The sequence below is a fragment of the Lampetra planeri genome, chromosome 1 (genome assembly GCF_965212315.1).
Source record: "Lampetra planeri chromosome 1, kcLamPlan1.2.h2, whole genome shotgun sequence".
Classification (NCBI taxonomy): domain Eukaryota; kingdom Metazoa; phylum Chordata; class Hyperoartia; order Petromyzontiformes; family Petromyzontidae; genus Lampetra; species Lampetra planeri.
The window spans coordinates 8,849,957-8,866,901 of NC_136107.1; the positions used below are offsets into that span (position 1 = coordinate 8,849,957).

Consider the following 16,945-nt stretch of genomic DNA (forward strand, 5'->3'; position numbering starts at 1 on the left):
TAGAACAGTTTATCGTTTATATAATTAATTGTCGCATATTTACTTTTAACTTTCAGCGTAACGACGTTATAAAAATATCAAACATTCAGCTATAACAATTCTAATTCCATCACCCAACTCCTATAAATGGACTCTGCAGGAGTTACAATATAACCACATTAGCAACTGGAGCACTCATTTGGGCAATCACCAACGACCAGACGCCACGACAACAGGCTTCCACCTGCAGTATAACAAGTCGGCCACACGAGCAAAATGCAACGGGAGGGACAGATAATTGCACATCACAAGCAGACACGGAGCCATGCAATGAAACCAGGCTGAAATGTCAGGCTTACACCGCACGTACCGCATGTGCCAAGAAAAAACACAACACCGTCCACTACTGCGTGAAACTTATTAAGAACCTAAAAGATGAGCTACTCGTAATAACAAACTTACCCATTTGCCATTCTCGTTGCTGCCATACAAATGCAGCATTTTCTCCAATTGTATTAACTGATCGTTTATGTTACGGCTGTAACGTATGGATAAACCTGTGCACATATAATAGAACTGGCTTTCTAAGATTGACGAAGCACTAAATTAATGGATTGAGCTGGCAATGGTGTGCAAGCATAAGCCAAAGACACCTCGGCATTGATAACAATGCCAAAAAAAGGTGCCACTGCCAAACAATGTCTGCCGATTGTATATATTGCTGTTGTACGGCAGTGTAAATGGCAGTCGTGAGGCGGATTTAGTCTGAATAAGCAAATGGATTAGAGAAAAACCATGCCCTTCATCACTTAACATCATTGGTTCCCAACACTAAATTTGGAAATATATATTTGGGACTCGATCTTTCTTTCCTGCCTTGGTAAAATTATTACAATGACCAATACAGTACTTATGGGTATTATTGGTCAGTTTCATATCTATTTTAAAGCAACATTTCCCCATAGTTTTCAATGGATATCAGTGTGAATCAAAGGGTCATTTTATGCAGTTGGCCAAAGGCCTTCACAGTGGAAAAAGAAAATGCTGATTTTCCTCCTCTGCTAGGCACATGGGGTTTTACTTACAGGAGAAAGCATAAGCCAATAGCGATGTCCAAGCACTTGGCTTCTGATTATTACTGCAGGTAACCAAACAAACTAGCCAACATGTCCACACTTACAAAACACTGCTCTCATTTTGAATCCTAGAACAGCTTACAATAATGCTGTGCAAGCAAAATTTATCCAGCAAAATAAAACGTTGAATAAATAAACCATAATCAAATTCAAAGTTAAAAACAACAACATTTCTTCGTTCAATGTCCACCTCAGCTTTTGGAGTACCATCAAACGCACTTGAGAAAGAGTTGTGCCGTTCACTGCAGGGCCTTGACTACAAGACACTTACACTTAAATAGGTAGGAAAATACTAGTTTTTTTGTGAAACACATGTATACAACAGCGTCAAACATACATTCTCAGTAAATAATTTGTAATGCGAGATTAAACAGTCTATTGATTCACGCTGTGATAATTTCGTTACAAGCAGACAAGTGATTGCAATTCGTGACCTTCAAAAACTTCGGATATAAGCTAGTAACAATGGAAATATGCACGAGCACCAATAACCTTGAGAAATAGGATTGTGGGAAAAACTTTTAAAATGAGGTGGAACACACTGACAGCTTTGGTAGCAAGGAGGCCTTGTGGTGTGTATACATGCCAGTCTTTTTTTGCAATGGCTCCGAGGGTAAGTTCCATTTCCACCTCCTAACATGGAAAGGCATTGTCAAGACTTACTGTCGGTTGCAAATGGAATATTAAAATACCCTGTGACATAATTTATCAAGAGGACGCCAATGATTGCTGGTATCAGTCTAATTTTAAACAAAAATATTACACCTTCAGAATGAATGGTTTTCAAAGTCTTGTGTTCACATCAGGCACTCAACTGGTGAAATGAAACAACGCAATTGATTCCCGCAGAAATTTTAAACCACAAAAATCTTACGTTTGTCAAAGGAAATTGGTACTTTCACAATCTTACATTGCACCTGCCGACAACAGGATTTTTGAGCTACCACATCAAGATGAGGCTTCAGTGTATTTTACAAATATCAGTTTACTCTGTGCCACTGCCTATCAAGTAACCAGTCTCAGGTGTTCTAAGCGAAAGCTTTCTCTTATGCCTTAAGACATTTTCTCCATGCACTGTACATTAACATATATTGTTTGACCTCGTGTTATTGTATGAACGTAACAAATGGGCTCTGCTTTATCACACTCGGAAATTTAAAAACCATACGATCACGTCTAAAACACTAACACTGTAAGCGTAAACTAACAGAACACACACTCCTTTGTGGCCTTAAAACCTACATTTCATGATAACGGGTTCCAGACCACTGCACTGTTCAACCAGGAAGGCTTGTGATGCAATGGCAGTCAATCAGGTATGGGACACTGTGGAACATCCCCATAAATAGCAGCAGGCAAACCAAGAGCGTGTGATGTCTCAATCACCAGTCTGAAGTATGCTCTTTTGCACATTTGGGTGTAATACAGACATAATCAGGCAGGACTCCGTTTATTTCCAAATGAGCAACCCTAGTTGAATGAACCATACTTTATATTGGTACTGCATTGGCAGTGGTGCAAAAGCACAAATAAAAAAACTCACATTTAACTATGCCCTGAAAGGAAAATATTTATAATCGGTGACGATTAGAGAAAATGGCGCCTTTTTATTGATTATTTCATAGAATAAGTCAGATGTACTAACACAGCATTTCCACTTGCAGATGCCAATTTAACCAACTTGTAAGATAAACATTGTTAAATTGCAAAAATATTAAACCGGCTGAGCAATGTGAGCTTCTGCATGGTGAAAAAAAAAAGAATATTATCAACATCATAATCATCTACAAACGTTCCCAACACCCAGTCTTTCACCCAATTTCAAGCTCAAAAAGTGACCTCGTTTTATGACAGCCCAACCGCACAACAAAATCTGTTCTTCTCATCTTTATTTGAACAAGATAGATATTATTACTGAACTATGTCGAAAAGATAATGGTGCAGTAGCTTCAAGCTTTGCTGGTGAAAATAAAGTATTTTAAATGTATTTCGGTGACTTTTTTTTTTTACAAAGGACTAAAAACATTAACTTTTCTGGCTTGACAAAACTGTCATTTTTAAAACTTGCAGTGGACAAGAGTGTATACCTCACTTTGTGTGAGGCAATGTATATTTAAATTGGTGCAAGTAAATTATTACATTTTAGCGTGATAAAATTGTCATGCCACCATGAACAAAAAATTGTCAAGTATAATTCACACGTTGACAGGAAACAGCAGTACATGCCAAAATGTGGCAGAAAAATGGCTATATCGCCACCATTTGTTGGGAGATTAAACAATTTTTTGACACTGAATAACAGTGAATACTACCTTCCGAGGAACAGGTGAATTATAACTCAACGTCTCAATAGATTCTCACCTGGTACAAAAATGGCTGCTGAACCGCAATGTGTAAAAAGTGTCAGATAAGAGAGAATCCAACAGTTTGGCTGAATGGGATGATGATGTGGACCCTTCCAGGCATCGCTTTCGAGACTCAAGTCTCGTGTCCCGGATCCACGTGCCGAGCTGGTCACCGATTCACACCGATGTCTCGGTTTGAACGCTGAACCTCTTGTCCTTGTGGCCATCCAGTCTAATACGCTCTTGGCTACAAGGAAGCAAAGGTGAGACAGTTACAGCAACAAGGTCAGCGCACAGGCAATCGCCATCAATAACACACACACAGACATTTCCATGCACAATTTCTTAAGAGAGCAACATTCAAGCAATATTGAAATGAATGCATTTGCAGTTTACATTTGTAGCAAAGCACACGAATGCACCACAAGTTCAAAGCATTTTATACATAAATAGGGAGATTGCATTGTTCATGCACTGTGGATGACTTTGACGCTCAGTACTGCTTTTTATTCCCAGTGCACCATCTGATCACTCATGTGATTGTCAACATCGGAGCACAAAGGGTGCGGCAGACTGATAAGAATTCACTACTCACAGAGCTTCTCATCTCGTTCATCACTAACTTCCCCCCCCCCAGATAACGATTGCCTACACAGTGTAATGGACAGGAGGTGCACATCGTGTACAAAGTCTGGCGACAGAACGTCGCTACCGTCAAACGAAAGGAACCCAGGAGAGACGATCATGCAAAGGAAGTGTATTGTCATTCAAGCATTCACTAGGGAGGTCACCTCACAAATGCACTGTGGCTCGCATGCTTGCAAGGCATTATTGATGCAAAGTTTTCAAGGCATTTACTGAGTGCGCAACACCAACTTACCTATGCAGGCCGCAATTCTAAATGGGGCATGGGGTAGATGGGCTGATAATATAGGGATGGGATACGCTCGTCAGAAAGAAAATCTCGAACAATAAATATTTATAACCGTGCTCTTTAACATGTACATTATGACAATATGGGATAATGCAAACAAATGTATGTAATAATTGCACATGTACAGCCATTTTGTCAGCCCACTGTTAGATGAAAACTAAACTATTTTATTTGCCAGGTAAAGCCCACTGAGCTATTAGCTCTTTTTCAGAAACTACCTGGCCACAAATGATAGCTCAACCAAGTGTCTTATCACGTGTGGAAATTTATAACAGCCAACTAACCTAAACACAAGTTTCTAAATCTGGAGAGAAAAACTGGAGGATCCAGAGAAAAACCCATGGGACCACGGGGAGAACATGCAAACTCCAAATATACAGGCGTCAGGGTCGTGACCGAACCCACAACCTCCTTCATACTAGGCGAGGGAGATAACACCTCGCCACCATGGCACTCCTTCGCATGCCTTATAGGCCATGAGGAATGTTTTACCATACTTCGTCATGATGGTCATTGCGAGTTGGTCAAAGTGGGGGAGTACAGAACAAACACATTCCTGTGGAGGGAGCTGGTAGGAACGTTGGGTTTCTCGGTCAATGGCCAGAGTCAACGGCGGCGTGGTGTATTCCGCAAATATGCCCGACTGTGAGGGCGGGCACAAGCCGGCGTGAGTAGGTTAAACGTTGAGTTTTATAAGGGCACCATGGGGTGACCAGCCCCTCCCCACCCAGCCCCACCCCTCCCACCCCCCACCCAGCCCTACCCTCCCCACCCAGCCCCTCCCCACTCTCTCCTCCCCACCCAGCCCCACCCTCCCCACCCAGCCCCACCCTCACCACCCAGCCCCACCCAGCCCCACCCTCCCCACCCAGCCCCTCCCTGCACGACGGACGGACACAATAATCCCTTGTGGGCTGGTGTAACCAGGAGGTTCCTACCAGTATAACACACATTGGTGCTAACCCATTCAAGCACAACCCAGACTCCATTCTGCTTGGCTCACAAGATCCATCACGCATTTAGTACATATGGATTGGTTTAAGCCATGTTAAAGAAACGCTGAAAATGAACGGTTACAATGATGCACAGATCAACAGGGCATTGGATACCAAAACCAAATCAAATAACAAGAGCAATGGAAACTGCTCAAGTAATTAAAACGATCAAAATACCCTACATTACAGGAGTAACTAATAAACTAGCCAGATGTTTGGACAAACAAAACATCCCAGTCAGATTTGGCACGGTACATAAAATACAGAAATTAATATCTGGTAAAAAATATGTATTACCGAAGCTATCAACAGAAGGTGTGTACATGATTAAATGCACGTGTGGCAAATGTTATGTTGGGAAACAGGACGAATGATCAGCACGAGACTAAAAGAACATCAGATAAATATTAAATTATCCCAAATACAACTGTCAGCAGTAGCAGAACACGCGTGCCAACAAGGGCACTCAATAGATTTTTATAATGTTGAAGTTTAGTGCAAAACTAGCTACTACTGGCCAAGACTAATTAGAGAATCTATCGAAATTGAAAAAACTCAAAATAACTTAAACCGTTCGGATAGCTACCGCCTTAGTGCTGCGTGGAAGCAAATCATCAAATAATACATTATTTAAATGCATGCCTACAAAGGGCAACGTACTTCAATAGGGATTACCGTTGATAGGGTTATTTAAATAAACACAATAGATAGGAAGGACAAGTTCAAAGGGCTCGCATAATGCACATGCATAATGTACGTTGCCTCAGTAATCCCCCCCCCGCTATTGTGCAAGAGCGCAGAAGTGTGGTCAACACATCTTACCCTTTACATAAGGAACAAAACAGTAAGAATTCTTCACAAATCTGGCTGTCGTCTGATGAAACGAGTTGTAATTACTGACGAAACGTCGTACTCAGTTTGTAAATGTTGTGGCTTGGCTTTCCAACACACCGGTGTGCTGTGCTAGTGACGAATTGGCATGTTCTGTTTACGTGACAACCCTTACTAGTTGGCTGTGTCGGGTGGTGGCGGGTTTTAATGACACATTTAACCCAAAAACCTCTATGATGGATACATATGTGTAGTGACATCGCGGGATGTCACTGTGTAATGCCAGCCCGAGAGAGGCACGGCGTGCGATGTATTGACATCGCGGACACCACTTGGATGTGGGTGCAGTACAGGCCCTAGAGGGGCTCGGTGAGCGCTGACTGACAGTGCTGAGTGGCACCACGCTCTGCGTGCAGTGCCGTCCCCTACAGGATAGGGTGTGAGAGTGCCGGCCATGGGAATGGAGTTACTGAGGGCCATGGCACTCTGGTTGACCCCAGAGGACACGTGACCGGTTAAGTCTACACAGGGGCCCCCAGGTGGGGGCTAGGGGTGGTCACGTGTCAGGGTCGAGATCCTGCTCGAGGATTCTAGAAGGTGGTCGTGGCCAAGGGTGGAGCCAGCCACGCCGCAGAGGATATAAGCCACCGGGTCCCCCAGAGGGACCGGCTGCTGTTGTTCATCCTGAAGAAATCTACGTTCTTCGTTCTACGTCCTACAGAGTCTCCAACACGTGGACCTGGACCCAAGCTGTGGTCCAGTCCATTGTAGCTAGTTTTGGTGTAATTAGTGTAGTTAGCCTGGTGGTCACCACCATAGGCTGCTATCCTGTTAAGGGGCAGTTACCCCGTGTGTTGGTGTTAATAAATGTGTTGACTCCAAAGAGAACGTCTGCGACTCAGTTGAACTCACTACATATGGATTAGCATTTTAACTATTGGTTTCATCTATATATATATAAAAGGGAAATGTGTGAATATGTGTGTCTGTTCGAAATGTTTAATAGACTTTTGTATTTGGGGGGGGGCGCAATAATGGATATAATGTATTGCATGGCAAGTGAGCGGTGATGTCACATCTGTAATGTCACCCGCATGCGGCAGCGTCACGCAGTGTGCCTGTGACGTCACGCATACCCCCACCCTCCGCGTAGGCCGTGTATCCCGCACAAATGCGTGGCTGGGGGGGGGGGAAATAATCTATATAAACTAGGACTAAACTATTAATTTCCGTGCGAAGAACGGGTACACCTGCTCGTAGTTGATAAAATATATACCACTCTGTGAGATGTTAAGAGTGCTTCTCATCATAACCAAAAAAATGTGGATTTTCCACTTCTGGCTCAGGCCATCAGATATGAGCATCTCCCATTGCTTGTTTGAGCAGGAAAACACTCTGACTAGACTGACTTCCACGTATTAGTACGGCTGGCGACATGTTCACAACCCACCAGCATTCGAGTTTCTTGGTTTCAGAATAAAAATGTCAAAGTCTTCATTAATTTTCAGTGTTAAATTAGTTGGTATTTGGTCGAGTCGACAAGCTGTGGAAATGTTGTTAAATGTTAGTCTGTGGACTTGATTTGGTGATTCTGTTAGTTTAGTTGAAGAAAGCAGAGTTGAAAATGAGGTCGGCTCAGTTTATGAATGTTGGTGTGAAGGGTGCACACTCCCTACCCCCCCCCCCCCCCCAGGTGAATGTTATTGTATACATAGAGAGAGCCAATTACCATTTTCGGTCGTCCTCAATGTGCTGCAAGCTCTATGCAATTTGTTAAATTATCTGAGTCTGCGCCTTCATTCAGATTCGCAAAATTAGTCTCGTCATATTCAGTCACACTTTTTGGTATTTGATGGGTAGTCGTGGTCAACATCATGTTTGATTGGTCCATTCTCAGTCATCGCTGAATACAATTTAAAACTCTTCGTTGACAAATACTTTCGTCACTAAATCTTGTTAATAAAGTACATATCCTCTGTGTGTACCTGAATTGATTTGTAAATAAAATACTTTTGGAGAAAAAGAAATCTTGTTCGTAAAGTTACCACTGTGAAACATCCACATTGGAGGACGCCTTAGCAACAGCAACCACTACACAGTCTACTGCCACCACAGCGAACACATTTTTTTTGTGATATTGTGTTGGCAGCGGTGCACGAGCACAAATAACTAACACTCAAAACCTGTCGATAACACTACCTTAAGAGGGGGAATCACATACGCTCCTATAGTGATGTATGTGGCAATACCTCTTGGTTGCAGAGCTCTCCGCCTTCTCAGTGCTCCCAGTCACCGCCCTCCACATGGACGTCTTGTCCATTTCCTGTGAGATGTTGATGATGGATGGGTCCTCGTGACTACACACACGGTGGGGTGGGGGGGGCAATGTGGGAGTCACGGCGGAGAGGGCCGGGTCACATCTGCCGTAGTGCCACATGAATCAACGTGTTTTTATGACTTCGGACGTCTTGACGATGACGTGCAATACCATCCAGCGTTCAAATATATTATTATAACTACGATGTATTACTATAACACATACTGCTGTCTGCTTGAACACAGGCATGTTGTGTTGGTTGTGTGAACAGGGGCACACGGAGCAGAAACTGCATTGGCTGCACTCACCTGTACTTGATGCTTTTGATGGGGATGTTGAGAACGTCCCCCCCTTTCAGGGGCAGCTGGACGGTGCCCACGTCAGACACTTCAATGATTCCGTCGGGGTCCTGCAAGGGCACAACCATACACAATATAAATAACGACAAAGATCCCCCATGTAGGCTGCAACAGACTGTTTGGACAAGTGCTGTTAGCGAGCACCTATGAAGGTTGGAGCAGCACACGAGGGGGTGGGTGGCCAACACTATGCCCGGCCGCCTTTGTCTTCCTGGTGGCTATGTTTACACACCGAACCAGGTAGTAATTTGAGGCTGAGTGGACCTAGGGGAGGCCCAGGACCGATTCAGATAATGGTCAGTGGTGTTGGCCATGAACGGGAATCGAATTCTGGTTGCCAGCTACACTCCCCACTATTTATACACACACACACTCAAAACAATTTTTTTGTTAATCACAGATCAGTCACCTCTTGATTACAGTTATATTGCTATGAGCATAGTTACTGTTCCCATGACAGTCACTCATTGATTCTTCCACCCATGTTGAGGACTGTCGTCTCATCCATACTGTGTTCAACCACCACACTTGCAGGTCACAACACTTATTCTTTTGCCTCTTCCCTTGCACTGCTCAACTTTGGAATTCCTTCCCATTGTTTCTATATCCGTGCTCAATTCAAGAAACGCATTAACTTGTCAATTACACATTTAATAGTGTTGCTTGTTGCTAGCCGTTGGACCTGCGCTTAGAAATTGTGATAAAAAAAATTGCCACGCAGTGGCTCCAGACCTATAATGCAAAGTGGCCAAGAACATAGGGATATATTAATGGTAACTGTGAAAGAGGTGGACAAGCTTCTTGAATCAAGTTATGATGGCAAGGCAGATTTGGACAGGGAGTTCCTGTGTGAGGACAAAAATAGCTGGAAAATGAGCTCCGTCTGCAATGAGGGCAGCTGTGTGCAGTGTGGATGACAGCGGTCGGCCAAGCGTGGAAACCGTATCCTCGAAATAAAAGTCGAGGAAGCGGCTCCTGAGAGAGCAACAACGGCGAGCGGCGCAAAACATCTCGACCTCCCATCGTGCGGGCGTGCGGGCACGCGGGTGTCTCCCCAAAACTGCCCACCTCGTCCTTGTCATCGTCGTCATCTTCAAGGGTCTTCTTCTTACTCTCTGGCATGAGGTCGTCCAGCCAGCTCAGCTCGTGGTTGGTGAAGCACAGGTCCATCAGTTTCCGGATGAACACCAGTGCAAGCACCTGCACACAGAGTGACACACACCCCACGGCAACGTGCAGGCACACAGGGAGATGATGTTACACACCATCGCCTGCCACTATAATAATAATGACATTATATATAGTGAGTGCCTGTGGCTGAGACAAACAAAACAAGGTCCAAATATCCCATTTATCTATGCAGAAATGCTTAACAGTCTTATATTTTTTTTATACAAGGGTCATTCATCTTATACATTTTATCTCTAAGAATATTTGCTATAACAAATTAAATTAAACAAAATAAATTGATGTTTTGTGCATATTAAATGTTGGCGGGCATCAGTTTTCTGCAACGCTGAGTCTGGTTTAATCATGAGTGGTGGAAACCTGGTTTGAATTCAAGGCTCTCAGGGGTGAGGGATCTGAGACACTCTGAGGCACCCAGCCAGATAATATTTCAATGAATGCACCATAAAAAAAGATCGGCATCCAAAATGTTTTTCTTAGAGTGTGGTGCAATCAATCCTGATACTGAAAACCAACTTGCCCCACATGAGGGGTCGCACCTTCCCAGAGAATTCTTATAAAGCCATGGCCGTCCAACCCTTTTTAAGTGCAGGCCACATTGAGAATCTCCTAAACTCTCTGAGGCCCCAGAGGGTCGCGTACCGCCGGTGCTCGCAAGCCTGTCAAATCCACGCTGCGGGCTCCTTCCTGCCCACAGGCCGTCGGTGGCATCGCACCCACGTACTAACGAAGCTGGGGCGAGCGGCGGACCTAAACAGTGTTGCGGTACCATGATGGGGAAGACGATGGCGGCAGGCGATGCCTTGATGACCCAGAGCAGCACGAGGCAGGAGACCTGGATGACGGTGAACAGGTGCACCTTGCGCAGTGGCACGTGGCGCAGGTAGATGAAGTCGGGCTGGTGTTTGGCCGGCATTCCGAACAGCTTCAGCCGGTCAAACAGCTGTGGTCATAGGCAAATGCATTGGACTGGGTAAAATGTGATGTGGCATACTTCGGGCTCACAATCAGAATGGTGAGCGAGGAGAGACAAGTTTTTTTAAAATAATGTTAAGAGCATGCTGCAGTAGAATAACTTTTTTCTCTGAAGGAAGGCCATTGCCAAAAGACTTTCCATAATGTACTCTTATTCACATTTCAGTGTTATTGATGCGTGTTTATGGTCAGTTGTGAAAGCAACGATGACTTCCAAGTTATTCGTTCCCACTGGTCCACGATGTTCAGGGTTCGTCATCTCCCACCTGGATCCCACGCAGGGAGGAGGCGCCCATGTACAGGAACACACCGTAGAGCACAGGCATGGGGATGAACTGTTAAGAGAAAGGTGCACAGAAGATGCAGATTTGACAACAATGTCAATGACCTCTGTAACAAGGATAGCTAAGACCCTGTGACATCACTCGCGAAAGTGAGCCATTGGGTGCGTGTGTCACTAATTCAGTGAAGGCCACCTTTCTTACCTTGAGCACTGTGGTCATGAAGACAGAGCAGCCCATGAGCAGGAAGATCATGAGCCCCGTGAAGCGCTGCTCGCGGATGCCCAGGAACTTGGGCTGCTCGCCGGGTGCGGAGCACTCCGACTCGAGCTTGAGGCTGTTGACGTGCGAGATGGAGAGCACCGTGGCCGCCACGAACCACGGCAGCCCCATGATGGAGCACACGCCCAGCATCAGCGCCACGCACAACAGGTCCAGGTGGTAGCCGCAGCCCTTCTGTGTATGCGCACGTGTGGGGGGAGTGCACGTTTGGGTGAAAATTTAGCCGTGTGGGAGTGTGAGGGTAGAAGTGTGGCATTGTGTGTGCGAGTAGGCGAGTGTGAGCGTGTAGATGTACGTGTGTGACAGTGAGGTTGCCGAGTATGCAAATGCATGTGTGGGCGTATGTGGGCATGTGTGGGTGTGCGTATATATGAGTGAGCAGGTGTGGAGTTGTCAAAGCGCCGGTGTGTTCATGAGGTTGTTGAATGTATAATTGTGTGTGTGTGTGTGTGAAGTTTATCGTGGATTCGTATTGGTTTGTTTTTTGGAACAAAACACAGGCACAATGAGTAGACATTAGCATGAAATGCAGAGAGCTGAGCATTACCAGTTACTTTAATGGCCTTGTCAATGCTGAAGTAAAGTTCCAAATAAATGAGGCATGTGTGGAAAGTTGTCTGCATGAAGCATATACATTATTTTTCGATGTTATCTCTGAAAAGAAAGCTCACCCTTATCTCAAAAAAGTCAAAATGTTCACTTGCTCAAATGAGCGTGAGGTGGTGCTCATCTCCATAGGCAATGTTTAGTGTGCAAAGGAAATCTCACATTCATATGTCTGGGAGACAATTCCTCCAAAGGATATGTACACTGTTGACTTTCCACAAAGTGGTACTTGTTGAACCAGCACGTGATTTGCCAGCCTATCAGCGGTGCGGTGTACGCTGGTGGAATGCACACCTTGAGCTTGTGCTCCTTGCGGTTGATGATGACGGCCGTAATCTGCTGATCCATAAAGATGAGGATGGTGCAGAGCAGGGCAGGCACCAGCGCTGCCGGGAAGGTCCACCAGGGGTTGGTTCCAATGGGGTTCACGAACCAGCCGCGGTCATCGCGTGTTGGCTGTTCATGAGGATTGCACGGGTGAGACATTGTCTCCCATAGGTTCTTCTACCAGTACCCCAATGGGCAGTGCCCTTCTAAAGAATCTTGCATTATTATACCCACATTTGTCTGTCAACCTGTAAGTGTGACTCGCCTGTTTTGATCTCGGTGTGTGAAATGTTTCTTGGCTTACCGACTGCTAAAGTGCTTTGCTCTCTTATTAACATTGAATTATGTTTGTGCAATAGTTTTCCTTTCTCGTGTGACACAGTTGCTTTTGTACCGATTTCTACTTGCTTCATTGGTGTATTTTATTTAGTTTGTCTTTTGTCATTTTGGTGACAGAAGTAACTCTTGTAAATGAGACTATCCTGGTCTCTTGAGTTTTCACTTGAACAAAATAAAATCGATCTTGAATTTCCTCCTCCATCTTACCTATTACTGTTATTTTATACAGCATCATATTACATGAAATACCAATTTATTTGGTAACTTGAACAAAATATGGCTTGTTAATGTGCTGGACCGGATTCGTTTATGGATATAAAGAGATACAAAAACTAACATGAATTTGTAAAAATGTATATCATTATAAATATCCAGAAGCTGCAACCAACATTTCTGGGTCATGGTAAGAATTGAGGAAGGCATATCGAGACCTGTGAGCAACAAACACAATCCAAAAACGATGAAGTGTGGTTCAATTGTCGATCGCAGTACCTTAAATTCACTGGGGACCTGGAGTTTTGGGGACGGGATCCCCAGAGCGTAGTCAACCAGCACCATGGACAGGATGGTGAGGAACACGGCAAAGTCACTGACCGATGATCGGACCTGGCACACAGGGGCACAGAGATCCATTCACTCATTTCCCTGTACGATGTTGTACAGATGTAAATTAACTTGAAACAAGAGTGTTCGCAATGTCGAACAATTTTTTTGTGGCGAAAAATGCTTCAGAATAGAATAAGGAAGCACCAGTTATAAATGTGTTTTTATCTCAACAGATTGTGGAAATGGCAGATACCACACATGCTGCACTCAAGACGGCAGGGTTGAGTTGCCACTAATTAGTGGCAAGGTTACGAATGTGTTTGTTTTATATATGTACGCACAAGCGTACACACGCAGCTAAAGATCTTCATTTAGCCTAACATTTAGACCAATGGGCTAAATGTTAGGCTAAATGCAGATCTGTGGTATCTGCTAATGGTAACGAAACCAAATTAGCACTTAAGTGCAAGATCACAGCGCAGACCTAAGCACGAAGGATCAACATTATAGGGTAAAAAAAAAAAAATCTGTTAGTGAGAGCACACAAACAACATACTCGCACCGCACACTCAAAAAATTTACACACACAAAAACAACACGCACAGAAACAACATACACCCACACGCAAGACACACAACATACATTCTCACATACATAAAGCATCACGTGCATAAAAACAGATGCAAATACTAAAAAAAAATGAACTCGCGGCACATTCAGAAAGAGTGTACAGATGCACAAACGCACAATGGAACAGCACACAAACAAGTTCCAACCACGTAACTTTGTAATTCAGGGGATGCGACAAGGGAGATGTTTTTAAAATGTATTTTTGGCCGCCATTCAGTGCAATTTCTATAAATTGGGACGGACCTTGGTAGGGAAGTAGCGCATGGTCTTGAACTGCTTGAAGAAGGCGGAGAGGAAAACGGTGCAGAAGAAGAGGATGACGGACCAGAAGAGCACATCAGGGACGAAGGGCCCGTGGTGTCCGCACGCCGAGCCCAGAAAGTCCCCGTGCAGCTGCTGACAAGTCTGCTCTCACACGCAGAGCATACAAGTCCCATTATTTCATTTAATGATATTATTATTGCACTTTTTTTTTACCCAGGAAGGCGCAAGTCTTCAGACTCTTTTTGTCGAGAGGGTCCTGTCAAGTTTTTGCAGCAGGGGGCGATGTTGCTGTTGTAATCCATTGAGTAATTTGAATGACATTTTTCAGCAATTGGATGTTTGGCCAATACTAATTAAATGTCATGTTTTCATATATTTTTTGCTATGGGAGGAAACATGGAGAACCCGGAAGAAACCCTTGCAGAACAGAGGGATTACACACTCTACACCGATAGGCACCCGAGTCTGGAATCAAACCCTGGATGTTCTTCTTGTGAGGCACGAGTGTTTTCATTGCGCCACCCTACTCCACCAGTAACTCCCCAGTGACACCCTGCCTACCCAATAATTGGAAACGTAACACGCAACACCATGGGTTATTTATATCTACACCTGGCCAGCAGACCATGTACCATTTAAGTCCATGTATAATTCAATGAATTGTCATGGTTTGGAGTAAAGATTAAATTCATGATATGATTCTGCTTTCTCCTTCCCATTGGGCTTGTTTCAAATAACCAATCTCATAGAGAGTGAGTGAATCAGAATTAATCTCACCACCCCAACGAGTCAATTAATGAATTGTGAGCTTAATAATTACTCCCATGGATAAATTGCTACACCCCTACTGGTCAAGGCTTTTTGTTGATCACTTCCACCCCAGTTGGATACCTGGTGAAATGAGTTAACATCAGCATGGGGTACCAAATCAGCTGGACATGACACTGGCAAACAATACTCCCATTCTGTCCTGTCCCAACTTTAATTGGTTCTCGCTAACAGCACTTGTCCCAACCAGCCGTGTAGGCTACAAGTGAAACCTTAATTTTGAATGAATTATGCCAATGTTGGCTCAGCGATTTCATCTAGAATTTTAAGGTGTGCCAGCAGAGGGTGCTGTGTGTTGCATGTAAGATCAACTATCTATGGCATGATGTTACCCCTAAACGACTCCCCAATTCAAAAAAATACATACAGAAAGGTCACGGGACTCACGCTGACAGTCAGGTTTGCCCAGGGTATTGAGTCGGGCGTAACATTCAGATTCTGCCACAACAGCAGCGTCTTATTGCTGGGATCTTGAGGCTCCACGCAAGAACACCTGGATCAACACAACAAGGGGACATGGGTGAACATTAATACATTACACAGGAAGCAATTTTCACCACTAAGCTTTTATAAAGGACACTTGGGTCTACTCTTGCAGAAAATATCACAGTCAATACACGGTGGAAAATGTATCCAAGAAGGTCACACACACTTGGTGCGAAGACTCTTTTGTTAGACGAGTGCTCTATTGGGATGTCTGAGCCATTGGTAAAATAGTATTTTGCACGTGGGAGAAAACCAAAGTGCCCCGAAAAACCACACAGATATTTGGATATACTTTCCTTTGCTTCCGTCGATTGGCCATAGCTCTGAGGGTGGGTGCCTAGCGCACATGCTGTTGTCTGTGTCATCCACCAGCCCCACCTCCACAGCGCTGCATCACAGGCTTTGCACGTTCAGTTTTAAAACTGGGGACACTGGACGCAAAAAGCATCCTTAAGGAAATTGTCACGTAGCCAAGTCAATTGATGTTTCAACTCTAATCAGGGCTGCTCAGCAGCTTACACACCAGTCACTGGGCTAACTGGTCACTTACAATGCGCCAGTGTATTTTTATTGTGACAGCGTGTTAAAGCCGGGCATGTTGCAAAGCGGGGGGCGGACTTGGTCTTGATTGGATTATGCTGACGGTTCACATAATGGGGCATAGAGGTGTGTGGCAGGGTACTGGATATGCCTTCATTCGCTTGTGGTGAATTTTTACTTTCAACAATAGGAGGCAGCAGGAAGGGATGGGGGTTGGGGAGGAGGCCTTACGAGTAGTGCGCGAGCTGCTCCAGGTCCGCGTGAGAGTTGACCTCGTACGTCTCCCCCAGGTGCACGAGCTTCTCCAGCGCCTCGTAGATGAAGATGATGCAGATGAGCGAGGCAAAGGCCTCCTCGGTGAAACGTGTGATGTAGCACACGAGCGAGCTGGCGTCCGTGGCCACCAGCAACAGGCAGAGGAACGCCGTCCACAGGCCGATGGATGCACGCAGCGACAGGTACGACAGCCCGTAGTCCCTGCAGGGATGGGACGGGAGCATCAGCAGGACCATCCTGAATGACGAGCCTTGAGACTCAACGAGGCTATCCGGGGTAGATATAGAAATTATGCTAAGACATTACACAGTAAAATTATACAATGAAAGTTTCTCCTTCCAAGAATGTGCACAATACCAGGGTAAATAAAAAATTTAGTGGGTTCATTAACTTATGAGCTTTTGTTCAAGCCAGCAACAAAATATCCGCAGATAGGTCAGTACGGTTCTTTCTGTAGTGCCATCTGCTGGCCCAATCCACT

General features: G+C 44.6%; 1 protein-coding gene across 4 annotated transcripts in view; it reads right to left on the reverse strand.

The window, feature by feature from the left end:
- Positions 1 to 2,702: 2,702 nt before the first annotated feature.
- The window catches only part of LOC144741414 (electroneutral sodium bicarbonate exchanger 1-like), a 67,191-nt gene continuing 52,948 nt past the window's right edge, over positions 2,703 to 16,945 (reverse strand). For 3 of the 4 annotated variants that reach the window (XM_078624176.1, XM_078623980.1, XM_078624046.1), the window contains 12 exons: positions 16,420 to 16,665; positions 15,550 to 15,655; positions 14,314 to 14,475; positions 13,387 to 13,500; positions 12,523 to 12,684; positions 11,545 to 11,796; positions 11,326 to 11,394; positions 10,854 to 11,027; positions 9,965 to 10,096; positions 8,846 to 8,946; positions 8,470 to 8,577; positions 2,703 to 3,707 (listed from right to left, as the gene is read on the reverse strand). In XM_078624176.1, the coding sequence (XP_078480302.1) occupies positions 3,638 to 3,707; positions 8,470 to 8,577; positions 8,846 to 8,946; positions 9,965 to 10,096; positions 10,854 to 11,027; positions 11,326 to 11,394; positions 11,545 to 11,796; positions 12,523 to 12,684; positions 13,387 to 13,500; positions 14,314 to 14,475; positions 15,550 to 15,655; positions 16,420 to 16,665 (1,696 nt within the window). In that variant the 3' untranslated portion in view covers positions 2,703 to 3,637. Of the gene's footprint in view, positions 3,708 to 4,340; positions 4,383 to 8,469; positions 8,578 to 8,845; positions 8,947 to 9,964; positions 10,097 to 10,853; positions 11,028 to 11,325; positions 11,395 to 11,544; positions 11,797 to 12,522; positions 12,685 to 13,386; positions 13,501 to 14,313; positions 14,476 to 15,549; positions 15,656 to 16,419; positions 16,666 to 16,945 lie in introns of all 4 variants that reach the window. The other variant, XM_078624104.1, reaches the window with a different exon arrangement.